Source organism: Thermochaetoides thermophila (assembly GCF_000221225.1).
Source record: "Thermochaetoides thermophila DSM 1495 unplaced genomic scaffold scf7180000011815, whole genome shotgun sequence".
Taxonomy (NCBI): Eukaryota; Fungi; Ascomycota; class Sordariomycetes; order Sordariales; family Chaetomiaceae; genus Thermochaetoides; species Thermochaetoides thermophila.
This window is the reverse complement of record NW_006383031.1, coordinates 1,563,986-1,591,819: the sequence shown is the minus strand read 5'-3', so window position 1 is coordinate 1,591,819 and position 27,834 is coordinate 1,563,986. Positions and strand designations below refer to the sequence as shown.

Genomic DNA, 27,834 nt, shown 5'->3' with positions numbered 1-27,834 from the left:
CAGGGAAACGGATAGTTATCCACAAGCCAGCTATGACCGCTAGCTTAGAGGGGTTCCATAGAGGAAACTGAAGACAACGCTATGAGAGCAAGTTTGCAAGATGCATCCAAGCCAAGGAACAAGGAATGCCGAGATGAAAGGAGCCGGAAGATGTCAATTCGTCTCATCAGACATCTTATATCCAGGGTGAGATTTTGGTATCATCTAGGTTGTCTTATTGTTATATACTTTCTCTTCACCGTGTTGTACATCAGTTACGCCTAGGCAATTGGTGGTTGAGGAATACTCGATCGGGGACCAGTAGGGACTAAAAGATGCTGATCCTCTTGGGGGTATAACTAACCTCAATGTTGGGTTACCCTTTCCAATGTTGAGAAACACCTTTGTGTCTGAGCCTTGCGCAAGACTTTGTTGTCCTTTCTTATTGAGTAACGAGAATGGAATGGCCTCTACAACATGTAACCAAGCGCTTAGAGTCTCAGAGAGGTTAGCTGTCCTTCGCTCTTCTTGGCTTTTACGAACCTTTGGGAGCGCTACGTATGAACTAAATTGTCATTAAAGGCATGATATTAACGGTGATAACTTCTGTAGTCAGTGCCAATGGTGTGATCAGACCATTATGCGCTACCAACATTCTTATGATCGATGAAAGAGGGGGTTTTTGGATGGAATCGAGAGACAAAGGACATGGAATTGTGGAATATACTAGATTTCCAGGAAATCATTAGTTACATAGGAAGAGTATATCCTGCATGTGACACTTCCTCTGATGTATAACAACATTGAAGCGTTGAGGCCAGAGTTCAGAGAGCTAAGCGTTATTAGTTGCAACAGCACTTCAGCACCATCACCATTGAACCGATAAGGAGAGATTATCCCAGGATATGCCGTCAAATCCGGACTCAAATGTAGAAAGCAGCAACACAAACTGTACCAACCCTCAGAATTTTAAGCTCCCTGCGCTAGGTGAGCTCGTTCCAGGAATAACAAAGGATAAAAGACGGCGCCGAGGATGCCAGACACAAGGAAGGGTGGTGAGTCGAACAGATAATATGAGCATTCGGCCTCTAGATAACTTAGCACTTCATTATTCCACAATTCTTGTAGAATAGATACCTGAACACAGCCGAACTCGCAACAACCGGGCTCGAATACCGTTGAAATCATACATTTCCGTATCTCGTAGTAGAGCTCCGGGCAGCCATCTATGTTGCATACCAACAAAATGAAGACAGTGTGAGAGGGTAAAAATGTTCTCGAGACAGTGTGCATAGAATGATCTATCAATCAGGGAGGTTATATGCAAGTTTAAGGGCAAAAACCAACCATTTTGCCCTTTGTTTCCTGAAACTCCTTGTAAATTACACACCATTATGTTGTAACGATGCGTAAAATTATCCCGGTAATGGTTTCTTCAGTTACGCAACAGTACAATACCATGCTTGGCAAACATCGATCCCTGGCGCACTTCGGTCTTAAGGACAAGCAAAAACACCGGCTCATCCGAAGGTTTGTTCTCAGCATCCTGACGAGGTCTTTCTCTCTTGTTATCACCCTGAAAAGCACTATTAGGATGGGTCATCATAATCGACACTATGCAGGCGATCCAAACTCCCTCAACGGGGCTTGGAGCGCGCCTAACAGCAGAGCAAAGTGCGTGAAACGCGTCGTGTCAATCATGAACCACATCATCTGATCCAAAGAGGTCGATGAGAGTCGGTGTAGAATATGAGCACAATTTCATCGCTGACACCGTTTTCCAGCTTCTGTGAAGAAGATTATGCCATCAGCTACTACTTAGCTGAATTCATCAACTCCATCAGCAACATCGCATACAGTCAGTACTCATGCTCATCCTCAGCCCTCCTCATGCCCGCTCCGCTCACTCACCCATGTGTAACAGTCTACCTCGCCCTTAGAGCCATGTTCTGCCGTCAACACAACAAGCGCATCACCCTCCGAGCAGACTACCTCTCGCTGTCGCTCCTCATCCTCGGAATCAACTCCTTCCTCTTTCATGCCACACTCCGCGCGCTGCCCGAGTTCTGCGACGAGCTTGGAATGTTGGGACTCACGTGGTCCTTGCTGCAGGCTACGCTGTGCATGCGCCAGTCATCACTGGCCCGCGTTCGCGCTATCACTGTTGTGCTTGCGGCTGCGTACATTATATTTTCTGCGGTGTATATCCTGTACTTGCCGCATATCATTTACCAGGTTATCGCCTTTACTACTGCGCTTGTGGGTGTCCTTCTCAGGAGTCAGTATCTTCTTCACTGGGTCCGGCCGCCATTTGCTGAGGCAAAGAGGAGGGAGTGGAATGTTCGCGTGTGGAAGGCTGTTGGGATCTGTATTGCGGGGTATGTGCTGTGGAATGTGGACTTAGAGTGTTGCATGTGGTTGAGGGGGTTGAGGGCGAAAGTTGGACTGCCGTGGGCTTGGGCGCTGGAGCTTCATGGCTGGTGGCATGTTCTTACGGCCGTGGGGGCCGCGAGGGTTATGGATGTGGTGAGGGACGTTTGGGAGGAGGAAGAGAGGGAGAGAAAGGAAGGGAAAAAGATGGCATGAGCACAGAATGGTACAAGGGGGTTATCAATTGCTCGAACAGGCATATAGTTCGCATTGCTATTTACTTTTGGACATCGTTGGCTTGCATGTTTGGCTGACAGTAGAGCCCATAGACCATTGATCTAATGCTACAGAAATTCTAGAGGCTGGTCGACCTGTATTGGAGATCTGCTCTCTTGGATAAGTCGGCAAATAACGCCAGGCCACACCCCATTGGGGGGATCCTGCAGTCATTTGTGAGCGGCTCGGTCCGGGCCTACACTTCAACTCGGTCTTCAAAAGCCGAAAAGTCGACCGTGTATAGAACTTGTGCTAGCCTTACTAGGCGTCATAGCTGGCTTGAACGGCAAGCGATGTTACACCATATGCAGTAAGACGCATCCCCGTCACACTCTGAACGGCAGCCATCGGAGATTGAGTCTGGGCCTGCTTGAATCATCAATAAGCCAGAATGCCCAGCTTGGATAATGGCCAGGATAAAAAGAGAGGAGTACCTTGGCAAGTAAAGCACCCCATTGCCCACGATGTGTAACCATCAAGGACTTATACCCTCCAGAACGCCTCTGTTTACTCCTCTTTTCACTCAGCTAACCCCCCAAAGATACCCAACAAATACCCACAATGTCCGACGAGACAATCATGCAACAATCAGTCCCTCCCTCTCACCTTAACCTCCGCCCCCTCCGCGTCCTTATCATTGGCGCCGGCATCGCTGGCCCCTCCGTAGCCTACTGGCTGACCCGTCTGCCGCCCCCCTTCAAATGCGAAATCACCATCGCCGAGCGCCATCCGACCTTGCGTGATGCCGGCCAACAAATCGACATCCGCGGTCCAGGCATCAAAGTCATGCAGCAAATGGGCATAGACGAGCAGGTTCGTGCCTGTGCAGTCGACGAGCCGGGTGTGTTGGTTTTGAATAGGAAGGGGAAGAAGGTAGCGTTCTTTGCCGCGGGTGGAATAGAGAAGAAGAAGGGTGGGGAGACGAAGAAAAATGAGAGTAAGGCGTTTTCTGCGGAGTGGGAGGTCATGAGGAATGATTTGGTCAATGTGTTGTATGACTTGACGAAGGATCGGGAGGGGGTAAAGTATCAGTTTGAGAAGGAGTTCGTCGCCATGGGGTATGAGGGGCATCCTTTAGGGCCAGAGAAGGGGGTTAAGGTGTGGTTCAAGCAGGATTTGTTCAACTCGGAAACGTATGACCTTGTTATTGGGGCTGATGGGGTTGGGTCGAAGGTCAGAGGATGGATAAGGGGTTCTGGTGAGGATAAGGACGATGTTTTTGATGCTGTTGACATGGCAATGGCGTTCTTCACGATTCCAGGGAAAGAAGATGACCCAAAAGAATTTACATGGTGTCATCTTCCAGGAAGGAGACTGATCATGACGCGGCACGAGAAGCCAGAGTATCTACGGGTCATCTTCGCTGTCGTTGGTGACCACCCCGAGCTAAGAGAAGCGCATAAGAACGGAAGTGTGCAGCAACAAAAGGAAGCCTGGGCAAAGCTGTTCGAGCCTGACAGGAATGAGTCATGGCAGGTTGCGCGATACCTGGATGGGTTGTTTAACTCGACTGAAGCAAACGATTGGTGGGCGCATGACCTGGCACAGGTGAAGATGAAGAAATGGAGTTGGGCTGAGCGTGCTGTTTTAGTAGGCGATGCGGGCTACTGCCCGACGCCTGCCACAGGCATGGGTACGACATTGGCCTTTGTTGGGCCCTATATACTGGGAGGAGAGATTGCAAGGGCGTGCAAAAAAGTTATGGCTGAGGGGAAGTGGGATGGAAATCCATGGAGTAACACGATTCTTCCCGAAGCACTGGAGGGATATGAAAGTCAGTTGCGTCCTTTGGTGACGGAGATCCACAGTCTGAACATCAAGAAATTCATGAGACTTTTCTTGCCCGAGAAGGCGTGGCAAATTGGCTTGTTCCATGCCATGGCCCGCTTCATCAAGAAGACACCGATCGACAACATTCCTGCATTAGGAAAAGAGGGGAAGAAAGCTTGGAGACTCCCTGACTATTCCGAAGTCTTTACACCCGAGGGCTAGAAGCCACCAAATGGTGTGAGCCAAACGAATCGTGAATGAGCACCTGAAGCAAGATTAGTTTGATTGAGGAGGATATTGAAGGAACTCAAACGAGGATGCCATCAGTTAACATCCCAGATGTCAATCAAACATCCTAACCTGCACTCAATTTTAATTTTTCTTCCCATTCCTGTACTCGTCAAACCAAATCGCAGCCGCCGTAGCAATAGCCACATCGAAGAATTCAGCATTCATCTGCCCTTCGGCAGCCGAGCCCCAAAACTGGAAGTGAAACTTTGTCTTGCTCACGCCCCAACTAGGTCTTGACCACGACGCGACGATCTCCTCGCCTTTTGACGTCCAACCCAGCCGTGGGTTCTCATTCTCTAGGGATTTATGATTGACGTTGGTTCGGACGAGGATATATCCTTGTGGCGGTAGCAGGCTGCTTTCTGTTGGGCGAGAGTCACCCGTCTTCAATATCTGAAGCGAGGCTTTACGAAGAGCGTGGATTTCTGTGAGTTGATGCGTCGGACGGCGCCATTCATACGTGCAAGTGTCTAATCTGTCGGCATTGGCAGGACTTGGAAGGAAAAAGCGGTAGGTGAGCTCGGAGAAAATCCAGCCTGATCGGCTGTACGTCATGTTAATCATGGTTCTTATGTTTCCATTCTCGCCTGAGCTGTCGTCTGAGGGAGGATTATGTAGTTGGATCTTATGATGCGAAGATCTGGACTGGAGCTTAGCCTCGAGGCTGAGGTCTCTGAGCACGGAAACTAATGGGTGGCTTTCCTCCGATGGGTTTGGGCCTGAGTACAGAGTGATGCGTTGGTGTTTGTTTCTCCATCCTGCTTTGTGATACGAGATGTGGCGAACAGGTTCTGAGCTGTTATGATCAACGATCTGTAGGCATTTGGATCCGGCTTGTCGAACGGTGAAGCGGACAGGATAGTTTGTGCCAGGGATTGTCGAAATGGAAGCCGGAGAATGGGACATTTTGATAGGGCCGACGGCGGTGTAATCGATACACTCTAGGATAATACGAAGAATATCAAATGTTTTAGGCTGTTTTGTAGGAGGGTTTGGAATTTCGTGCTCACAGTTTCATGACGAAGAACTGTTGGTGAAAGAAGTAAAGGACTTTCTCCATGAAAGGAAACCAGCCATGAAGCCCATGACAGTCTTCGAGTAATCCCATGAGAACAGCTTAGGTTGGCAGGAACTGCTTGCAGCCATTGGGGGAAAGCATTATGGTAATTTCCTGAGTGGTGGTGCATGGTCCGCACTTACCAGAGTTTCTAGGCATCTAGGTGTCTGAGAGATAGTTTTTCCATTGATGTCATGCAATAAAAAGGGAGTGTGAAAATTTTGTAGTTGAGCAGGAGTTCGTTGAAAGGCTTTCGAAAGTCATCTACTTGCTATCAACCCTGCTCTGACGATGGCGAATCCATCTTGCTTTGCTTCCCGGCATGTTCTTCATTGTGTTTCTCCCTCCTCTTTTCTCTTCTCTGATTTGCTTCCTTTTTCTCCGATCTCTCTTCCTCCTCTTTAGCTTTTTTCTCGTCCTCTGATGGAGCACCTTTGTGCTTCTGTTCCTCTCTCTTCCTCTCTCTCTCTCTCTCTTCTTGCTGACTGATCTCTTTTGCATTTTCTCCTTCAAGCTTCCTCTTCCCTCCATGCGTTCCCCCACCACTCATCCTCTGCCTCAGCTCTCCCATACTCAGTCTCGTTTTTCCCTCTCCAACTTTGGCCCTTCCAACAAGACTGACAAAGATGGCTATCCCCACAACGCCAGTCAGGACAAATCGATACATCCCATACCAGGGCGGTGCCCAACCCCTCTCCGTCGCACGCACATCGGCCCAGTACATGAATGTGAAAGCCGCAAACTGCGACGTGAGCGCCCACTCAATCGACATGAAAACAGTCGGCCAGGCAAGGATAGGAGCAAATACCCCAACACTATAGCGAAAGACCGATCGTTTAGGCTCGGACGGTTTTCTCTTTTCAACCGGGACTGAGCGTGCGGGTGCTTCAGCGAACTCCAAACCCCAGTGGATTGCACCAAGGAAAGAGATCAGAACGGCTCCATAGCCGATTTGAATTGGTTCCAGGAGATGTAGCCAATGTGTTGCTGTTGTGTCAGCCAGTAAAAGGGAGTTGAGAAATGACGTAACAGAAGAAGAAGCGACGTTGACTGGCAGGGGACTGCTATCCAGGACTGGGGTTGGGGATGGTGTTGGCAGGTCAGCAAGGCGGTTGATGTCCCAGGAGAGATACATCGTTGTAAGAGATGTGAAGAGGTAGGGGAGGGTGCCAGCGAGACCGAGGTAGTAGGCTTCTCTGGGCACTGTTGAAAGAGCAAAGGTGTCTCGGATGACATCCTACCCAGATCTTAGCTTGCTGCCCGGATTAAGGACTACTCATTAATTTTAAGTGCTTACTAGCTCCTCTTTAAGGCTTTCCGTCACAGGCTTAACCTCCTCAGGGGAGTCTTGAGGCTCTTCAAACACTCGGCGAACGCTGGATGTTGTGGTTACCTCATGAGGACGAACTTCTAATATTTGGTTCGCGAGCTTTCTCTCATATTCTCGGTCGATCTTTCTGTGAGGTATTGAACTTGGGGATTGTTTGGGAGATTTCAAGGAGCATCGGGAGACATGCAGGCTGGCAAGTTGACTCTTGGATGCTAACCCATAAGGGTGCCAATTTTTGGTTAAACTCATCCGTAAAGGGGCCCAAGGTGTTGCAAGTCTGGATAGTGGAGTGTACTGGAGCTGTTGGCATCCAATGGCTGCTCTGGCCTTAATCAATGGGGTCTGGCATGGCCGGATGATGGTTAGAGGCATCGTGACCTAGGACGCTGAAGATTGTTGGCAGGCTGACTCGAGAGGCTGGCCTCATGACACCTGATACGTCCACGGCGTATGGAAACAATGACGACGTCCTATATCATTGGAGGAGAAGCTTTGGAACAAGGACAGCTGAGATGTGCAAGGCCTTTGTGTAAGTAGAAAGGCAGTATGATCTAATATCGAGCTTAAAGCTGTCGAGGCGACTGGAACGCGTGTGGTCATCTGAACCTACGAGTATCAGTCAAAATCCTGCTTAATCACGGCTCTTCAGGAATATTGGCGCTACATTATGTTGAGTTCCGATATTGTTGCTGACGTCGAATACTTAAGCAGCAGGTTTCGTTCGGATGCTTGCATTCTTCAACCACTCCTATGACGTAATGTCTTCTACCGTGCCAAGCCATCGCCAACAGAGCCAAGAACAATTCCGTTGATGTTGCACTGTCTGCGGGAAGGACATGCGGTGTAACATCTCTTCTGCTGAGACCTTCTCCCAGACTCCGATGATCTTTCAAGTAATGTACTCAGTGGTAGCATTCATTTCTCGGCTTTGTGTTTGGCCATGATGTTCTTTGGGCTCGAGGCTTTGGAGGCCCAAGGGTGAGCTGGGTGCGGGGGGAAAGACAGCGTCGCCAAGGGCCCCGCTGGATTCTGTTTATTCTAGCGGTTTCATTGGTTGAGATCCTCGACTGGGTGGGTTCTTGTTACCCAAGGGCTCCGCTGCTGAACCCTGGGTGGCTGTTGAGCTGGAACGAGAAGCGGCCCGAGCTTCGGGTTTTTGGTGAGCGGGAGTGGGCAGGAGTTGGCAGCAAGCAGCAGAAGAGCAAGCAAGCAATGTCGCACAGTGGGCAGCAACGCTGCACGGCCCAGCTTCAGACTCGGCATCATCATCCGTCGTCAGCACCACACACCAGCGACATAGACGGGTCTGGGGCACCAGACAGGGACATTGTGTTCCCATCTCGTCCCGATAGCTTCTCCCTGTACTTTACTTGGGATATTAAAGTCTGTCTTGACCGCTTACTCTGACTGCGACACAAGCGTGGGCCCCGTTTACGGTTGACAACGAACTCCAAGTCGCATCTCTTTGCGACACAAACACCCAAACTTTTCACATTTTTGCTGACTCCCTGAATCCGTGATTTGACCTGTTTATCGCAATTCCGTCCTACCGGTTTCTCGCGTCTTTCTGTCGCCCATCGCTAGGTCTGTATGTGCCACTGCCCATTCTGCCCCGCCCCCTCCTCAATCACCATATCCTTACGCTGGCGAATCCAGACTTGGGCCACCACGGCTTGATCAAGACCATTGCGGGTCAGCTATAGTGCCAGTCATCCGATTGACAGCGACCGCACGGTATACTTCGCGAACCCAGTTCACGGCTCAGATGCAGCCCGTCAACACCCCAACATAAACTCTAACCGCGAATCCCCCGCCTGGGTTACGGCACCCTACCGTCACCATGTTAGAAGGTCTGGTAGCAGGGCTGCTGAACCGATTTCTGGGCATGTACGTCAAGAATTTCGACCCGAAACAGTTAAAATGGGAGGTATGGAACGGGAAGGTTCGGCTTGACAACCTTGAGCTCCAGCGCGAGGCTCTCGACCAGCTCAAACTGCCCATCAACGTCATTAAGGGTCATCTTGGCCACCTTGTTCTTCACATCCCATGGAAGACACTTGCCAGCGAGCAAGTCAAAATCAATATCGAAGATGTCTTTCTCCTGGCCTCTCCCAAAGAGGAGGCGGAATATGACGAGGACGAAGAGGCGCGGAGAAGGCACAGGCTGAAGATGGAGAAGCTTGACTCGGCTGAACTGCTGAAGGAACGATCACAGGAAGGCCTGAGCGAAGAAGAGCAGAAGCGAACACAGACTTTTGCGCAAGCTCTCGTTACTAAGATCGTCGATAATTTGCAAATCACCATCAGGAATATCCATATTCGCTACGAGGACGCCATCTCGGCCCCCGGACACCCTTTTGCTCTGGGCATCACTTTGGAGGAGTTTAGCGCCGTGAGCACGGATTCGGACTGGACGCCCGCCTTCATAACTTCTATCCAGTCAGCACACAAGCTGGCCACATTGGAGTCTCTGGCCATATACTGGGATACAGATGCCAAATTAATCGGCCCAGGGCGAGAACCACACGAACATAGCGACCAGATACCCCATGACGAGATGCTCAAATTTTTCAGGGAGATGATTGCAAAAGGAGAGGCTGACCTCTCTAGCGAGCATCAGTTCATTCTGAAACCGGTATCAGGCCAAGCAAAGATAGAGATTGACAAGACAGGGAGTCATACCGTACCTAGATACAAGGCAAATCTGCTGTTCGATGAGATCGGCGTGGTGTTGGATGACCAGCAGTACCGGGATGCTCTGATGATGGTGGACCTCTTCCACTACTTCATCCGTCACCAGGAATACAAGAAGTTCCAGCCCAAAGGAGTCACCCCTAAGGAGGATCCTCGTGCATGGTTCCGCTTCGCAGGCAATGCCGTCCTGAGTAAGATTCATGAGCGCAACCGTCGGTGGTCATGGGATTACTTCCGCGAGCGCAGAGATGACAGGCGGCGGTACATTGAGCTGTTCAAAAAAACCAAACAGAACATACAACTTACGCCCGAAGAAAGAGAGGATCTCGACAAACTTGAATGGAAGCTCAGCTACGAAGATCTAAGGTTCTGGCGTTCGCTTGCCCGTAACCAACTCAAGAAAGAGAATGCCGAGGCCCTCAAAAACAAGCCACCACCCCAGCCACAACAACAACAGGGCTGGCTGTCTTGGGTCTGGGGTTCCAAACCTGTTCAGCCACAACAAGAAGAACAACAAGGCGACGAGAACACTCGGATTACGGAAGCACAGCGCAAGGAGCTATACGAGGTTATTCAGTGGGATGAGAAGGCTGCCCTCGCAGCCGAGATTGATGTACCACGGGACAGTGTCAGGCTGCTGATAGAGACATCCCTGAGCACCGGTAGTTTTACCTTGAGACAGAACCCGCATGGCGATGCCCGCGATCTCATCAGTCTGCACTTTGACCTTTTCCGAGCCAAAGGCCTTACAAGACCTGATTCTTTTCTCATAGACATCAGCTTGGGCGGCTTTCGAGTCAACGACAACACCACACCCGACAGCCTGTACAAAGAAATCGTTCGGGTCAAAGATGCACCCAATACCGAGGGACAGAAGCGCTATTCAATTGCGGATCTCGAGCTGACTGTTGACGAGGAGGCCTTCTTTGAACTTCAGGTGGAGCAGCATCCGCTGGATGGCCAAGGGGACGTTGCCGTGACAATGAAACTCAAGCCACTGGAAATCATCTGGAATCCCAATGTCGTCGTCGGCATTGCCGACTTCTTCCGGCCGCCAGAGCGTCATATGGAATCCATCAATGCTCTCCTGGAGACTGCTAACGCCACGGTCGAGGGCCTGCGTGCACAGACTCGAGCCGGTCTGCAGTTCGCGTTAGAGGAGCATAAGACGGTCAACGCCAAGCTTGACTTGCAAGCTCCCCTCATCATTTTACCCGAAAGCATCACCACCCCGAACTCGACATGCTTGATTGTTGATGCTGGTCACATCAGCGTCAACAGCGAGTTGGTCGACAAAGAGACCATGAAGCAGGTCCAGTCAACGCAAGATAGGCCCTGTACAGAAGAGGATCTGAGAAGGCTGGAAGAGTTGATGTATGATCGTTTCCTGGTCAAACTTACCTCTACACAGGTCTTAATTGGTCCATCAGTCGAGATCACGAAGCAGCAGCTCGTCCAAAGGGATGAGAAGCGCCAGCTGCACATCGTGGATCAGATCAATCTTGACTTTGTGGTGGCGATGTCCATCCTGCCAAAGGCTCCGAATCTGACTAAGCTTAAAATTTCGGGCCATCTTCCCGTTCTTCAGGTCAATGCATCAGACTCAAAGTATAAACACTTGATGCGCATCATTGAGGTTGCTATCCCGAAGCTCTACGACGTCGAGCCCGTGTTAGCCCCTTCAGGCTCACACCCAACAATACGACCCCGCTTGGCCAGCGATGCGTCGACGCGATCGAGGAGAGCAAGCTTCCGCAAAGCCTCAACACAGTTCCTGCAGTTCGTATCGCAACAGCAGGAGATTGTGCTCGACGAGTCCGATAGCGACGATGATAGTGAAAAGTTTGAGGATGCTAAGGATACGTCTGTCGACGAGCAGTTGAGGATTCAGCAGCGCATCTTCGACTTCAAGTTCACTGTTGATCAGCTCAGGGGCTCCCTCTACCGCAGTGATCCCGAGGGCAAGCACCCCGATCAGCTGCTGGTCGAGCTTGTGGCCGAGAACTTCGGTGTTGAGTACCACTTGCGGCCTTATGACATGAGCGCCATGGTATCACTTGGTTCAGTCACCATGGATGACTTCGTTGAGAATCCGCCGGCTGAGTTCAAGTCGATCGTCTCATCTGGTGACATTGAGGACCGCAAACAGGCTCGTGACCTTGTGAGAGTCAAGTTCGTAAGAGTCAAAAAGGAGTCTCCCGAGTTCATGAGTGTCTACGACGGCATCGAGACGAATGTGGATGTTGCGATCTCGACCATCAACCTGGTCGTTACCCGCAAGACTCTACTGACCCTACTCGACTTTATCCTGGTGACGTTCAGCAACCCGCAACCTGCAGCTCCTGTAGCTACTCGCATGGCTGTGACAGACCAAGAGTCCGAGACCAACATTATCGTTCAGCCGCCGCCTATTGAGAGTGGTCCTATTCGGGTAAAGGTTGATCTCAAAAGTATCCGCATGATCCTAAACAATGACGGCATCCGGCTTGCTACTCTCTCTTTCAACCACGCCGATGTTGGAGTCTACATTCTTGGGAGGTACATGCGCGTATCAGCCAAGTTGGGTGACCTCAGCCTGGTCGACGATGTCAATCTTGGTGTCTCGGAAGACTCCAGCCTGAGACAGCTCGTCACTATCCAGGGAAACGAGCTGGCAGACTTCCGATATGAATATTTTGACCCAGACAAGCCGGAAAAGAATCCCGGATATGACTCTTCGATCTATCTGCGTGCCGGTTCGGTCAAGGTTAACTTCATCGAGGAGCCATTCCGCAAGATTGTTGACTTCCTCGTCAAGTTCGGCAAGATGCAGGCCATCTACAACGCTGCGCGGATGGCTGCTGCTAACCAGGCTCAGCAACTACAGCAAAGCCAAAGCCGGATTAAATTCGATATCGTGGTCAAGACCCCCATCGTCGTCTTCCCTAGAGTCGTCATGTCTCCGAAGCCGAAACGCGATGTCATTACCGCGTACCTCGGCGAGATCTACGCTCAGAACGCGTTCGTCCCACTGGACGACTCGGAGAAGGCCGACATGGCGATGAAGCTTACCACGGGTATCCGGAATATCAGGCTCACGTCGCATTTCCATTACAGCGAGGGACGCGATGAGGTGCTAGAGCTGATTGACCACGTCGATCTGGGGTTCACGATCATCTATGCGGAACACAAGGAGGGTATCAAGAGGCCTGACCTGGAGATAGAGGGCAGCATGAGCGACTTTAATCTTCGGATTACTCCCTATCAGCTCAGCGCTCTGCTAGCAATCTCACAATCTGTTCCAACTGTGTTTGCGGCCGACGTGGAGCAGCACACGGCTGATGCAGAGCGTGATGTCGACGTTGCTACGCTGGAGCGTGCTAGGACCATGCCCAGCTACAGCGGCGCCAGCGAAGAAAAAGTCATTGACATGGCACCAGAGCTTGGTACCCATGGTGAGGCATGGACAAAGCTCGATCTGGTGTTCACTGTCAATACTATCGGCCTGGAGTTGATCAATGCTGAGGAGGATTACCCGGTCGGCGATTTGGAGGCTGCAAGCTTGTCGAGGTTCAGCCTCAATTCCAGCCGGTTGAAGACCAGAATGGACTCCAATGGTAGCCTCGAGGCCGAGTTCGTGATCCAGGCCTTCACAATCTACGACACACGCCATCGCGAGACAAACAAGTTCCGCCGCATAATGACGAGCGGGAACTCGAACGTGGATCAGCTCATGGCCAGCATCACCATGACCGGAGGGAAGGACAGGAATATCATTGCGATGGTTGCGATTGACAGCCCGCGGTTTATCTTTGCCCTCGATTACCTGTTCGCGATCCAAAAGTTCATCACCATCGGAACTACCCTCCCCGAGGCGCCTATCCCAGAGAAGAGCCCGATGGAGACACCAGAGGAGACTAGTGATGCGGATAGTGTGCGCGTTGGAAGCTCTGGTCGGCATTCGGAGAGTAGTGCCGGCTCCGGACAGCAGCTTGTGCCCGTTGGTAGCCAACAGCAGCAGCCCGTGCTGGCCGCCTCAGAGCAAGCCACTACGAGCATCGCATTCAGGGTCAACATTGTCGATGCTCAAGTTATCCTGATCGCCAACCCACTCAGCTCCAGCTCGGAGGCCATGGTTCTTGGCACGAAGCAAGTCGTTCTGTCGCAGCAGCATTCTCTTACCTTCCAAATTTCCGAGTGCGGCATGTTCTTGTGCAGGATGGACCGCTTCGACGATTCAAGGCTGAGGATCATTGACGATTTCTCAGTTAAAGTCGCCGTGGACATGTCAAAGCCGAATATCACACAAGTCCATGCCGACATCGAGCCTCTGATCTTGAGACTCTCGCTCCGTGATATCCTCCTTGTCATGCAGACCATTGCCAAGGCCTCGGAGCTTTCTGGCGGTACGCCCTCGGAGACTGCCAGTAAAACCGTAGCTGAACGGAAGGCTCAACAGCTTAGGGCTGCCGGCTTGAAACACCGTACCGCGAGCGGCAAGGGCACATCGACGCTGGCTACCAGGACAAGGCACGCAAGCCAGAGTGCTGCTAGTCATTCAGGAAAGACGACGACGCTGGTGATGCAGGAGGTCGCCAAGCAGACCCAGCGCTTCGAGGAGCTTATTTTGACTGTCGAGGGCACGCGTATGGTGCTGCTCGGCGACGTCCACGAGCTACCTATCATCGACATGAGCGTCAAGACCTTCACTATCCACGCCGAAAATTGGACGTCGAACCTAAAGGCTGAGACAGCATTTGATATGTACATGAACGTCTACAACTTCGCCAAGTCAGCTTGGGAGCCGCTGATTGAGCCGTGGCAGGTGGGCTTTGGTATTACCAGGGAGGCCAAGACGGGCGTGTTGTCTGTGGACGTGACGTCCAAGAAGACGTTCGACGTGACCATCACGGCCGCGACGATCGCCCTGCTGTCGCAATCGTTTGCCTTTTTTTCCAAGGAGCAGGACGTCCTCACCAAGCCAAGAGGTGTTGAGGCGCCATACAGGATCAGGAACTACACAGGGTTCGACGTGATCATCTCCACGAAACGGCAGATCCCTGGCGCTAGCCCAACGACTGAGCAGCAGCTACCGACGATGACGCTCCGGCTCGAGGACGGCCAGGAAGCGCCCTGGAGCTTCGAAGAGTGGGAGAAGATGCGCGAGAGCTTGATGACTGAGAGCAGCACGGCCAACAGCATCTCGGTGCAGCTCGTCGGCAGCGGCTTCCAAGAGGTCAAAAGCATCCGCTTGACGCGTGAGGGCGAGTTCCTGTTCGGTCTGAAGCCTAAGACGCAGCAGGTTCTGCACAAGCTGTTAGTGGAGATCAAGCTCGGCAAGGACAACATCAAGTACGTGACGTTGAGGAGCCCGCTGCTCGTGGAGAACGATACCGGCATAGTGGTCGAGCTTGGTGTCTACGACGCCCATGAAGGCCATCTGCTGAAGATCGAACGGATCAATCCTGGCGAGAGCAAGCCTGCGCCGGTTGGTGCGGCGTACTTCAAGAGCTTGTTGGTCAGGCCCGATCCTGGCTTTAAGTATGGCTGGAGCAGTGATACCCTGTGGTGGAGAGATTTACTGAAGCGGCCGACGAAGACGCTCGTGTGCAAGAGTGAGCAGTATGGAGGAGAAGTTTTTTATTTCAGGCTACATGCCAGGTGGGACCAGGCAAATCCTCTGACAAGGTAGGTCATCTGCAAATCAATAGAGGATGACAAGGAGGTGACTAACCTAAGTGATCAGAAACTACCCCTACATGCGCCTGAAGCTTACGGCTCCGCTCACAATTGAGAACCTGCTGCCGTACGACTTCAAGTACAAGATTTATGACAGGGTCAACAAGCAAGAGTGGAATAACTTCCTTCGCAAAGGCGGTTCGATCCCCGTCCACATGGTCGATCTTTCCCACACGTTCCTGCTCGGCATCGAGATGCAGGACACGCCGTTCCAGGCGAGCGAATTTGTTGTCATTAACACCGGTAATGCCGATGACTTCAAGAAGGACAGCCACCTCGTGGTTAAGGACAATGCCGGCATGCCCCTGAATCTGCGGCTGCACTACTTCCGCATCCCAGATGGGGGTGGGTCGTTCAAGGTCACAGTCTACAGCCCCTACGTGATCCTCAATAAGACAGGCCTGGATGTCAGCGTCCGGTCCAAGGGCTTCATGCAGTCGGCACGCGCTGCCGCTGGGCAGACACTCATCGACGTAGGTGGAGATGGCCAGAAGAAGGCCAGACCCCTCATGTTCTCGTTCCACAACGATGACCATCGGAATCGTGCCTTACTGAAGGCCGGTGACTCGGAATGGAGCAAACCGCAGAGTTTCGACGCCATCGGCAGCACAACCGAGGTCGTGCTTCAAACGGCTAACCGTAATGCCGAGATTCATCTTGGTGTTACAGTCGACTCTGGCCAGGGCAAGTACAAGATGGTCAAGGTCGTCACGCTGGCGCCAAGATATGTGATTCACAACAAACTCGGGGAAGATATCAACATCCGCGAGCCTAGCTCGTCCTTTTGGATACCACTCAAGCACGGCGCTCACCGTCCGTTGCACTGGTTACAACGCGGTGCTGTGAAGCAACTCTGCTTGTGCTACCCGGGCGTGGACAACCAGTGGACGGCTCCGTTCAACATCTCGGATCTGGGAATCACGCATCTAAAAATTGCTCGCGCTGGGCAGCGGCAGCGGCTGATCCGCGTGGAGATCCTGATGGAGGACGCGACCATCTTCCTTAATCTTTCTATGGAACAACGTAACTGGCCCTTCTCAATGCGCAACGAAAGTGATACCGAGTTCACTTTCTACCAGGTAAACCCGACAATCGAGGAAGATGCGTCCGAGGACCGCTCCGGTTGGCGTCCTGTCCGGTACCGTCTGCCCCCGCGTAGTATAATGCCGTATGCCTGGGACTTCCCGGCTGCGAAGCACAAGGAGATCTGTATCTGTGCGTACAACAAGGAGCGGCATGTTAAGCTGCAGGAGATTGGCAACCTGATGCCCATGAAGCTCGCACTGCCGAACGGCGAGAGCAAGACAATCGACATCAACGTGACGGCGGACGGGCCCACGCAGACTCTGATCCTGTCAAACTACCGACAATCAAAGAGCCTGTACCGCCAGCGGTCGAACGCCGGGTCAATCAGCGGTCGCGAGGGATTCGAGGCGAAGGAATTCGATACAGGAACGACATTCCGGGCCACACTGCGGTTGTCGGGTATCGGTGTCTCGATCATCAACACGCAGCTCAAAGAGCTCGCGTATATCACACTACGCGACGTACAGCTGCGGTACAGTGATTCGGCTCTCTACCAAACGTTCAGCCTGGCAGTCAAATGGATTCAGATTGACAACCAGCTCTACGGCGGCATCTTCCCCATGATCCTGTATCCCAGCGTGGTTCCAAAACGCGCACAAGAGATCGACGCGCATCCGTCTCTGCATGCCATGGTGACTCGGGTGAAGGACGAGTCGTATGGTGTCGAATACATAAAGTATGCCACGGTACTGCTACAGGAGATGACGGTCGAGCTTGACGAGGACTTCATCTATGCGGTGCTGGAGTTCTCCAAGATCCCCGGCGCGTCATGGGAGTCCACGCAGGAAGAAGACAGGCTGTGCGATGACAGCGTGGATGTTCCACAGCCCAAGCAGCAGCAGGCAGGACGCGACATTTACTTTGAGGTGCTCAATATCCAGCCAATGCAGCTCGACTTGTCATTCGTGCGCACAGAGAGGGTTAATGTCGAGGACAAGACTTCATCGCGCAACCCGGTCATGTTCTTCTTCAATGTCATGACTATGGCTATTGGCAATATCAACGATGCCCCCGTTCGGTTCAACGCCCTCATGCTAGAGAATGTCCGCGTATCCATTCCTGTACTGATCCAGAACATCTCGAACCACTATTCGCAAGAGGCCCTGTACCAGATTCACAAGATCCTGGGCAGCGCCGACTTCTTGGGCAATCCGGTTGGTCTCTTCAATAACATCAGTTCCGGCTTTGCCGACATCTTCTACGAGCCATATCAAGGACTGATCATGTCAGATCGGCCCGAGGACTTCGGCTTGGGCCTGGCCCGCGGTGCGGGATCCTTCTTTAAGAAATCTGTTTATGGTTTCACCGACTCCTTCTCCAAAGTCACGGGCTCCTTCGCCAAGGGCCTTGCTGCTGCCACCATGGACAAGCAATTCCAGGACCGCCGGCGTATCACTCGTGCCCGCAACAGGCCCAAGCACGCACTCTTCGGTGTCACGGCCGGCGCGAACTCGCTCATCTCGTCTGTTGCCTCCGGCGTAGGCGGCTTGGCACGCAAGCCTCTCGAGGGCGCCGAACAGGAAGGCGCACTCGGTTTCTTCAAAGGCATTGGTAAAGGTGTTGTCGGGCTCGCAACCAAGCCTGCCATTGGCGTGCTCGACTTTGCGAGCAACATCTCCGAGGGTGTGAGGAATACCACGACAGTATTCTCCTCGTCAGAGGCATCCGAGCTGGATCGCGTGCGCTTGCCAAGACATATTGCTGCCGACGGAATCGTCCGGCCCTACAGCCAGCGCGAAGCCCTTGGCCAAAGCTGGCTCAAACAAGTCGACAATGGGAAGTACTTCGACGAGGCATACATCGGCCACCTGGAGTTGCCGACAGAGGATATGGTGGTGATGGTAACGTATGCGCGCATCTTGCTTATCAGGTCCAGGAGGCTGCAGACGGAGTGGGATGTCCCGCTCAAGGATGTGCAGACAATTGCAAAGGAGAGGACAGGATTGAGTTTGACGCTCAGGGGAGGGACCAATGGGCCGTTTATCCCTGTTGCACAGGAGAGTGGCAGGGCATTTTTGTATCGCATGGTTGCTGTTGCTGTTGAGGAGTTCAATAGGCGCTTTAGGGGATTGGAGTAAAGGGGATGTTCTGCTTGGTAGGGTGGTTGGCTACCGTCTGTCGTTTTGATGATGACTTTTGCAAGCTGTCTGCTTGGTTTGGAAAGGGGGTTCGATTTCTCGTATGACGTGTGGTTTGCGGTATCGTGGTGTGCGGCTTGTCTCTGGTTCTGTCTCATGTGAACACGACCCTAGGCGGATGTTTGCTTGCTTTTTGGATGCAGTTTTAGCTGTACAACGATAGCTGGTACCAAGATCGTGACTCTGACGTTGGTAAAGGAAAGTCATGGTGGCATTCTGGTCAAAAGACTCGGTTTTTTTGGTCTTACTGAATGTTTTGCATACTGTTGGGTGGGTAACACATGGGACTTAGCATGATGGTGTTTCATGAAGCCATTTTCTTACCCTAGCGAATGGATGGTGATGATATCAACTGTTGAGACGATAACCGGGTGATTTACTTTAATGATACGGCCTAAGTGTGAATAGAAGACCCTCCCTCCTTTGCCTGCGCTCCGAATTTATGATCAAAATGACTCCGAATGTCCGGCCTGAGTCTCTCTCTGGTCTTCGACGTTATCGATATCAAGTTCGGCTCGCCCCATACCAGCCGTTCAATATGTACAGAACCTCCCCCCCCCCCCCGCGGGCCCTCCCCAAAACACCGGCGCTAATGATGCATGTCACCCTCCCGGAGTTTCATGGTAGCATGCCTTACTGCGGCGATTCGTCATGACTTGGACCCGTCGGGCTCAGTTCGTTCAACAACAGGAACTCGTCCATGTTGAGAAATACAGGAAGAGAACGCACCTTCGGGGCTAACTCAACGGCGTATGGCATATGGCATACGGCAGTTTGCGATCGTATGCCTCAGGAAGAAAGCTTTGAAAGGGCTAGCGATGCATCCTAATAACTCCTCGGGCATGGGATCAAAGGATTTCGATACAGTTTCGGACAACCCGATATGGCTTTTCTCCGTACACGGGGAGAGATAATACGAGCCGTTATCCGTCGCTTGCGGTAGCCGAGCCGGCTATCGGCAAGGTCGATGGTTGGGGGCTGGTTCTAAGCCCCTAAATCCAAAACCTTCATCATTGATTATCGCCTGCTCAATGTCGACATCAACATGTCATCCCAATCATCTTGTCCGCATCTAAGTTGTGTAAGACATCAGCTCAGATATCTAGACGCAAGGGAAGAAGTAAATATTATGAGACAAACCCGCAGCTCCCGTTAGACTGCGACACCGCCCACAGCCCCACGAGTCACGCCGATCCGGCTACGTTCGGCGTTAACTCCGATCCGGTCCAGAAGGTGCTGTACCACTGGCCCGTACCAGACGACGCACTGCACGACTATTCGGAGGGATCCCAAACTCTCGCTGGCATTGGGCAAAAATTTGAACTGTGTGATTGTGGCTTGCCTTGGGGTTTCTCGGCTCCTCAAATCGAATACCCCTGCACTCACAGCCGAGCGAGCAGGCGAGCAGCCACAACCCACATGCAAATGACCACGCGTGCAATCTGGTGTATCTTGCATCTCGGATGTAGCGAGGCGAGCCGCAGCGAAGGAGATGAAGCGTGGGAGAATTTTCAGGAGAGAGAATCCAGCCAGGGACGGTTCCTTTTCTTCCCAGCAGTCTTCATGAAGCAAAATCCAGTTGTTAATTCCTCTCTCCTTTACTCCTGAACTTTTTCATCCCTACCTTCGATCCTTTGCCTGGTGTCACACGTGTTTGTTGGATACCCCTGCTCAACACGCTCCCCGCCTGTTGATGCGGTCGGCACCGTGACGTACCCTAATTTTGTCGCACTCTCTTCAACCAACAACATCATTGAACCTCCGAGAAGCTTCTCTCCGGGACCTGCATCGAGTTTATTGTATGCCGTGAAACCCCGGCCCCGGTTAAACTCTACCATCCCGTTCCCGTACCGCGTTCCCGTCATTTATACGACCGAATCTGCCGACCCGGCCGGAAAAAATGGAACCTCCATTAGGCGCGACTCCATCGCCACGTGCTGTCAGCCCTACTGTTGACAATGGTCCCGCTTCTGATGCTGCGCCCGAAACAACCCGCGAGCCTACCCCCGAATCTGACCCCGAGCTTGCCCATGATCCCACTCCCGGCCCCGCGAGCCCCCGTCCAGCAAGTTCCGAACCAGCAAGCCCCGGCCTAAGTTCCGGTCCAGCGAGTTCCAGTCCAAGTGTCGGCCCACCAAATTCCGCTCCAGTGAGCCCTGTTCCAGCAAGCTCTATTCCAGCGAGTCTAGATGTAGCGAGTCCGAGCCCAGCAAGTTCGGGTCCAGTGAGCTCTGTTCCAGCAAGCTCTGCTCCAGCGAGTCCAGGTCCAGCAAGTCCAGATCCAGCAAGTCCAGATCCAGCAAGTCAAAGTCGGACAAGCCTAAATCCAGCAAGTCCCGGTCCAGCAAATCCTGGTCCGACAAGTCCTGGCCCAGCAAGTTCCCGTCAGTTATCTCCAATTAATAGCTTAGACCAGAATATACTTCCGGAAGTACCTTGGGTACAGGAGGTGAGTTGTAAGCTTGCACGGCGGTGGGAGCAGACGAATTTTGTCCTTTGATCTACTCCCCGGGGCTGAGACATACATCCATGAACGGGCCATTGCCGGGACCTAGATTGCTGACAGAAGTTTTTTGTGAATGATAGCCAGTCCAAGTAGAAGACCTAGATCGGGACTCGGCATATGGGACGTCAATAATAAGTGATATCACATCCCTTGCGGACAGTATATTCCAGTACAGGAACATCGAGGGCCGGACATATCATAGTGAGAGGTCGGCGACGGCATATTATTGGTAGGTTTTGGCTGGTATCACGCCGCTTATACCTTAAACTGACTCGAACTAGGGGTCCGAACGACGATAGACATAACCAGTTCCTCGATATCATGTAAGGAACCCGTTGAATATGGGTTTGACGATAAGCTGACCAGCTAGTCACCATGTCCTGACACTTGCCCTCGACAACCGGCTCTTCTGCGCACCGCTGGACATGACCAAGGTGGTAAATGTGTTAGATGTTGGAACGGGAACAGGTATGCTTACCTACTGACACCAGCTGTCTGAACCCAGCTGATGAGGACGCAGGCATGTGGGCAATGTAAGCCTTTTCAGCAGCTTCTTGCTCCCCTCGACCTCACTATGCTGACTCCTGCAGCGAATTCGCCGATCGCTTCCCCAATGCCCAAGTAGTTGGCACGGACATCTCGCCCATCCAGCCGACCTGGGTACCACCCAACATCTCCTTCGAGATGGAAGATTGTACACAGCCCTGGACATATGACGAGGAAAGCTTCGACTTTGTGCATATCCGCTACCTCTTCGGGTCCATCCCGAACTGGACCGAGCTATTCCGACAAGCATACCGCGTGCTCAAGCCAGGAGGATGGATCGAGACGTTCGAGGCGGACGCGATGCTCACCAGCGAGGACGGGCCCGTCAAAGAGGGAACGCCGCTCGACCAGTGGGGCAAGACATTCCGCGAGGCCGGGGACAGGATCGGGAGAAGCTTTTGTGTCATTAATGATGACCTGCAGAGAAAAGGGCTAGAGGAGGCTGGTTTCATAAAGCTGTGCCAATGGGATTTCAATGTGAGTGGTCGAGAGTGTCCATGGGGATGTTATCGTAGCCTTCTTGCTGACAGCATGTAGTGTCCCCTAACCGGCTGGCCGAAGGACGAGAAGCTCAAACTCATGGGCGAATATATGCATGCGTCCATGGAGCAGGATATGGAGGGTGAGTATCATCCTGGAAGAGCTTGGGGGTAAGGGTTAACATCGAGAGCAGGCGTCGTGCTGTACACCTTCAAGGAGATCATGGGTTGGACGACCGAAGAGATCAAGGCCTACACCGCGGAGTTGCGCCAACAGCTGCGTGATAAGAGCATTCACCCTGTCTTCAAACTGCGGTGCATTTATGCTCAGAAGCCTCTTAATCCCTCGAATTCCTCACCTTCATTCCCCTCGTCGTCTGCTGGAAATCAAAACTAAATGGTGATGGGTTAGAAGATAATTCGGAAAGATTGGCATGCACTTTCGAGAGCTAAGAGGATACCCGAACGTCATAGCGCCGTTTCTGATCTGCTGTTGTAATCCGTATCTTTAGCTGCATTAAGATATTGGATCTTACATCGAAAAGTCTCCGTACGAGTTTAAGCGCTCTGTTCTCCGGACCTTCGGCAAGGCTGCAGAAATCATCTGATTTCTTCGTCTCTTCCCCCAAGATGGGACGACGGCAAAAGTCACGCCTGCCTTTGAACATCGCGAACCAGTCGTGAGCTCCATTCACTCACCCCGCCAAGCGCCGTCGAAGCGCCAAGGCAGCTGCCAAGGCCCATTAACCCTGTCACGCACGGGCTTCATGTACCCCTAACCCGCGGGCAGTGGGCCCACTTGGACAGGTCTTAGCATTCTTGCGGCAGCAGCCGTCTCAAGCTGGGGCTCCCCGCGCAAGCGAACGGGTGACATCTGAGACAAGCTTTGCTGCTGCAGCCAATCGCCGCCCTCGCCGGAGCCTATCCGATGGAAACCATGGCGTCAGATCGCCAACGGGAGCAGGCTCAAGCAGGAGAAGGGACTGAGGCTTGAGTAGGATGGGCAGCATGTTGAAGAATCGCTTGGTGCCCCCCGTTCCCTCTGTGGGCTGGGAAGATATTGTTTCTTCATTGGGCTCTACCCAACTTTTTCCTCCATCCTTTCTCTTCCTCTCTCTCACCCATCAGCTGGGAGACAGTCGTCGCTCGTTGCTGGCCATGAGTTTGTGACAGTGCTGGTCGCTGGTTGACGATCGCATTATCACACTCCTTCGACTTCTCGTCATCTTCGATTCGTGTCGCTGGTCGATTTGCTTGTTCCAGGGGGCCTGCTTTGTTCTTCACGTCTTTCAGTTCGTTTGAGCCCAGTCTTAACGACCAACACCGAGGAGCTTTGCCGACCCATATCATTCCTTACGAATCGTAATCCAATCCAACTTCCCGACACTAAGTCAACGATCATTCAAACACGATGGGCAACAACCTCTCCCTCTCGGAACCCTTTGCCGATACTTCGGGCGCCCTCCTCTCCCCTGAGGACCGCTTGAACAGCATCATCCTGGGCGTCGCCTGGATTGGCTCTCTCTACGGCATCGGCATGATCTGGTGTGCCGTCGAACTGATCAAGCGCTGGGCTGGCCCTCACGGAGAAAGGGACATAGGCCCAGTTTCCATATGTGCGGCACTTTTGTTGTCAACAGGATGGCCCGTTCTCATACTCTATCTGATGAGGCAGGAGAGGTAGAGGGACGGCAGAGGATAGGTGTTTGGATGTCGGCTTTGTGAAGAAAAGGTCAACGCGTTGAAGGAGTTGGCTACGGTTCAACGGCGATTCGAGACTTGGATCCTCTGGAAATGAGGACTTCCCCTCGACTTTTGTTCACCTTCGAGATTATCGGAAATTACTGTTCAAAGTTTCTCCGAGACTCGCAGCATCGATTCATACGAGTTCTTGCAAACGCGTCGGCCAAAGTTTTTTTTTTGGATCTGGGGATATGAAGATGGGCAGAAGTATTACATCCCTGAATGGTGTTTGGAGTTGATGCTGGGCAATTCTTGCACAATACCCGGGTATCTACTCTTCATGTTCATATTGGATACGCAGAACATCGGCGTATATTCCCATAATTAAACGTACAATCTCACTCTCCACACATTTTCTCGCTCTTCTCCAATTTCCAAATTCAGTTACTTAGTAGATCCTCATGCCCTCAGCGCTTGAGTTGAAAACAGTTCTTCATTTGCCTGCTTTAACAGTCCCCAGACCAGACGCCAAGTAGGGTGCCGGTCGCGCCTCAGTTTCTGGGCTCTTCTTCGGATGCCACCACCCCTGGCATCATTGAGAGCCATCCGAGCATTGATCCAGCACTCTGCACATCAAACAGGGGCAGTCTGGGAGCTTGGCTACCATTGATGTAACCCAACACGCTCATTCGACCAGAATGCTGGAAGTGGAATGGTTCACGGGAAGTAAACTCCACTGCATAGCATCTCGCGGCTCATGAGGAACACGATCAATGAGATGAGATGATAGCTACGGACTCAGAAAGCCGGCGTATGGTACAAGGCTACTTGCCTGTAGTGTTTGATGCCGCCATCTTTCTGCCTTGTTGATAGACAGTGCGATCTGTATCTACGTGAGATCTGAGACCCCACCTGGATTTGGCGATCGGATGGGATGGCATGTCGAGCCGTGAGAAAAAAACTCCACGATCACAGATCGAGATGAAGAGAAAACGTATGAGAGGTTTTTCAAATACTCGAGGTGAGTGGGCTTCTGAAGGATAGTGTTATGTAGTGTTGAAACGGGGTCTTAGCTTGTAAGAGACAATGGAGAAAGGAAGAGTCAGGTTGCTATGTTGGAGATATTGTGTATATTACAAAAAGAGGATCAAAATTCATAAGAAGCCTTTTTGCCTCTGCCATGCTGTCAGTATTATGACTTTCAAGTGTTCGCCAGGGTGATGCCAAAGTTCCCTCTCCACCCTTATTGGTGATGACTCCTGCTAGTATGTTGCCTTCTCGATGCTGGCACTTTGCAAAGTGTCTTTTTCTCAGAGAGCCGAATGTCAGACATCTCAGAATGGATTATTACCGGGCGAGCAGCGAAATGGTTGAGGGTCGAAAACTGACCGATGGCAGTTTGAGGGAGGAGAGATCTCCACGCTCCTTCCATCCCACCCCAGCACTCCCCGGGTATTCCTGCCTGACCAAAAGCTGAACGCCCTTTCCAGAGTCGAAAATTGCGATAAGTCGTGTTTTCTGCATTGATTGCTCAATGCAGCAATAATCTCCCGACTCCTACATCCATCTCGAGCCAACAGCACCACACGCTCAACTTCCTGCCCATCAAAGTCGACTGTCCCACTATCCATTGTTGATCCTGGGTATCTGAGGAGCATACCAACCAGTCCACCCCTTTCGAAGGCTACGGCTTTGATCTTACTATGCGCTCTGCTTTGGCTCTGGTGGCGTCTACCGCCTTCGTCCTCAGGGCCTTGGGCCTGAACATTCTGATCACCGTAACTGCCCTCTCCGTCTGGCAATTGTCTTGAAGACCACGTTATTAACTCGTAGCAGACAGACGACGGCTTCGGAAGTGCCAGTGTTCGTGAGCTGTACAAGGTACTGAACTCCCACGGCCACAACACTTTCATCGTTGCGGCCCCAACTGGCCACAGCAAGGTCGACTTCCAAACCGGCTTCACCACCGAGCCTAAGCTTACTGTTGATGGCGACTGGGGTAAGTCAGCAATGGTGATCAAGGAAACATTTCCGGCTGCTAACCCAATCAGGTTTGGTCAAGGCTGGAGAACCGTCTCTTGGTCACGATCCTCACGACGACCACATCTGGTACTACAATGGCAGCACCGTGGCTCAGGTCATCGTCGCCTTGGACTACATTCTTCCCCAATTTCACAAGGTCTCTCGTCCCGACTTAATCATCTCCGGTCCGAACATCAACCGCGTGTCGCTCAAATTCCCCTACACCACTGTGGGCATCATGGGGCCTGCGTATGCTGCTCTCCAGCGCGGCGTTCCGGCTATTGCTTTCTGGACAGAGCATCACCCAGTCATCCCGTACTCATGGATCCAAAACCGGACTAACACCGACTTTGTTGACCCGTGGACTGCCACCGCACGTATGGCTGCTTCACTCGTTGAAAGTTTTATTGAGAGAGCTGCTGGTGGTCCGGTCCTGCCTCAGGGTGTTGGTGTTGCTGTGGACCTCCCCGCTTCCTCTGATAATTGTAAAAATCCCTCTTTCGTTCTCATTAGGGGTTCCCAGGATGTCCCCGTCGGCAATGTTCAGTTCGATGCCACGATGGGGCTCTTCACGACAGGTCTTCCTGAACCAGTCTACACCAACGAGGACTTCGATGTTGGTTTCGTTGGCATCAAGGTGCCCAGGGGAGAAACGCCGGAATGCGTCGCCAGGGTCGTCATGTTTGCTGTCAATTTCGATGCAGCTACTGATGAGAGATGCTTGAATGCTCCTCCGGTTCCCCTTGTTCAGCCCCCTCCAGTCGTGCCCAACGTTTCTGCCACTGGCAACCTTACCATTCCCACTGCGACTCCAACCACCCCTGTGTCTCCTCCCCCAGCCACGGTGACAGCTATGGCTGCAGGCATGACTATTCCCAGCCTCTTGCTTTTGGCAAGTCTGGTTCTGGCACTTTAGAAGATATGAGTAATGGAGGTGAGCTTAGGTAATGTGCCTGCTAGTATCTTAGCCAAGATCCTAGATAAGATTAGCATGGGACAGTAATGTGTAAGGGAAGGAACCAAGGATAAGGCAAAAAAACATCTTATGAGCTACGCAGAACAATTAATACACATTTGATCCCTAAAGCAAAATCTTAACCGTCCGAGGTTGCGTGTGGAGTTTTTTGCTTTTTGATTTGCTCCATGGAATCAAGGTAGGTGTATGACGTCGGCTTGCTTAAATTTTCTTCCGGCTCTAACGGGAACAAAGAAAGGGGCGAAGCTTCCCCCTTTGCCTGAACAAAGGAGATGGAGAAATTGATGGCATCATGACCCTACCACGCCCATTCTCATCTCCACTCTTACATCACGACAGCTCAACCTTGGAAGCTCTGTTAAATTATCCATCGCTGGTAACCACTTTCTCGATCTAGGAAACACACAACAGAATTCAAAATTGATGTGGCTATCACTGGAAGCGACATCCAAACAATAAACAAGGAACCATTTGCTGAGAGCTGATCTGCCGCTCTGTATTGAAGACCAGCGATCTTTGTTGTGACAAACCAATCGCAATCTACCCACTCCGCTACACTCCAAACAAGTCTCTACATACCAACCGCATTCTACAATGTCTCAGGTCTCCCGCAAAGGACCCCTCCTCATATTTGCCGCCGTTGCAGGAGGCCTACTGTACGCGACATACGGCGGGCGCCAGCAGCCTCGGCCCTTGGCGCGGGGTTCGGGAGCCCCTGGAATTTCGGAGGCGTTGGAGTCGGCTGCAGGAACGGGAGGAACAAGAGCCCGGGGCCTCGATGAGCCAGTCGGCCCCCCGGGGAGCGATATCAAAGATGCGCATATCGGAACCAGTTCGACGGATGCACCGAGTAAGAGGAGTGCGGGGAAGGAGGAGAGAGGGCCGTGAGCTGATCTTCGTGGGGGTGAGGAGG

General features: G+C 52.1%; 8 protein-coding genes across 8 annotated transcripts; 7 read left to right on the top strand and 1 right to left on the bottom strand.

Moving 5' to 3' along the window:
- Nucleotides 1-1,438: 1,438 nt before the first annotated feature.
- On the top strand, nt 1,439-2,565 carry CTHT_0020480 (uncharacterized protein; the record flags this gene model as incomplete). The annotated part of the gene is made up of 2 exons (XM_006692460.1): nt 1,439-1,509; nt 1,764-2,565. The coding sequence occupies 2 exons, from the start codon at nt 1,439-1,441 to the stop codon at nt 2,563-2,565; spliced, it is 873 nt and encodes a 290-aa protein (XP_006692523.1).
- Nucleotides 2,566-3,186: 621 nt separating this feature from the next.
- CTHT_0020470 (uncharacterized protein) lies at nt 3,187-4,617 on the top strand (the record flags this gene model as incomplete). The annotated part of the gene is made up of 1 exon (XM_006692459.1): nt 3,187-4,617. The coding sequence occupies one exon, from the start codon at nt 3,187-3,189 to the stop codon at nt 4,615-4,617; it is 1,431 nt and encodes a 476-aa protein (XP_006692522.1).
- A 150-nt stretch (nt 4,618-4,767) lies between these two features.
- Nucleotides 4,768-5,592, bottom strand: CTHT_0020460 (uncharacterized protein; the record flags this gene model as incomplete). The annotated part of the gene is made up of 1 exon (XM_006692458.1): nt 4,768-5,592. One exon carries the CDS (start codon nt 5,590-5,592, stop codon nt 4,768-4,770), a length of 825 nt encoding a protein of 274 aa, XP_006692521.1.
- Nucleotides 5,593-8,913: 3,321 nt separating this feature from the next.
- On the top strand, nt 8,914-18,649 carry CTHT_0020450 (putative vacuolar protein sorting-associated protein; the record flags this gene model as incomplete). The annotated part of the gene is made up of 2 exons (XM_006692457.1): nt 8,914-15,434; nt 15,493-18,649. The coding sequence occupies 2 exons, from the start codon at nt 8,914-8,916 to the stop codon at nt 18,647-18,649; spliced, it is 9,678 nt and encodes a 3,225-aa protein (XP_006692520.1).
- A 1,960-nt stretch (nt 18,650-20,609) lies between these two features.
- CTHT_0020440 (uncharacterized protein) lies at nt 20,610-22,637 on the top strand (the record flags this gene model as incomplete). Its single annotated transcript, XM_006692456.1, has 5 exons — nt 20,610-20,811; nt 21,721-21,748; nt 21,806-22,238; nt 22,299-22,383; nt 22,435-22,637. 5 exons carry the CDS (start codon nt 20,610-20,612, stop codon nt 22,635-22,637), a joined length of 951 nt encoding a protein of 316 aa, XP_006692519.1.
- A 1,014-nt stretch (nt 22,638-23,651) lies between these two features.
- CTHT_0020430 (uncharacterized protein) lies at nt 23,652-23,924 on the top strand (the record flags this gene model as incomplete). The annotated part of the gene is made up of 1 exon (XM_006692455.1): nt 23,652-23,924. The coding sequence occupies one exon, from the start codon at nt 23,652-23,654 to the stop codon at nt 23,922-23,924; it is 273 nt and encodes a 90-aa protein (XP_006692518.1).
- A 1,702-nt stretch (nt 23,925-25,626) lies between these two features.
- On the top strand, nt 25,627-26,861 carry CTHT_0020420 (uncharacterized protein; the record flags this gene model as incomplete). Its single annotated transcript, XM_006692454.1, has 3 exons — nt 25,627-25,701; nt 25,760-25,922; nt 25,975-26,861. The coding sequence occupies 3 exons, from the start codon at nt 25,627-25,629 to the stop codon at nt 26,859-26,861; spliced, it is 1,125 nt and encodes a 374-aa protein (XP_006692517.1).
- Nucleotides 26,862-27,515: 654 nt separating this feature from the next.
- On the top strand, nt 27,516-27,809 carry CTHT_0020410 (uncharacterized protein; the record flags this gene model as incomplete). Its single annotated transcript, XM_006692453.1, has 1 exon — nt 27,516-27,809. One exon carries the CDS (start codon nt 27,516-27,518, stop codon nt 27,807-27,809), a length of 294 nt encoding a protein of 97 aa, XP_006692516.1.
- Nucleotides 27,810-27,834: the final 25 nt, after the last annotated feature.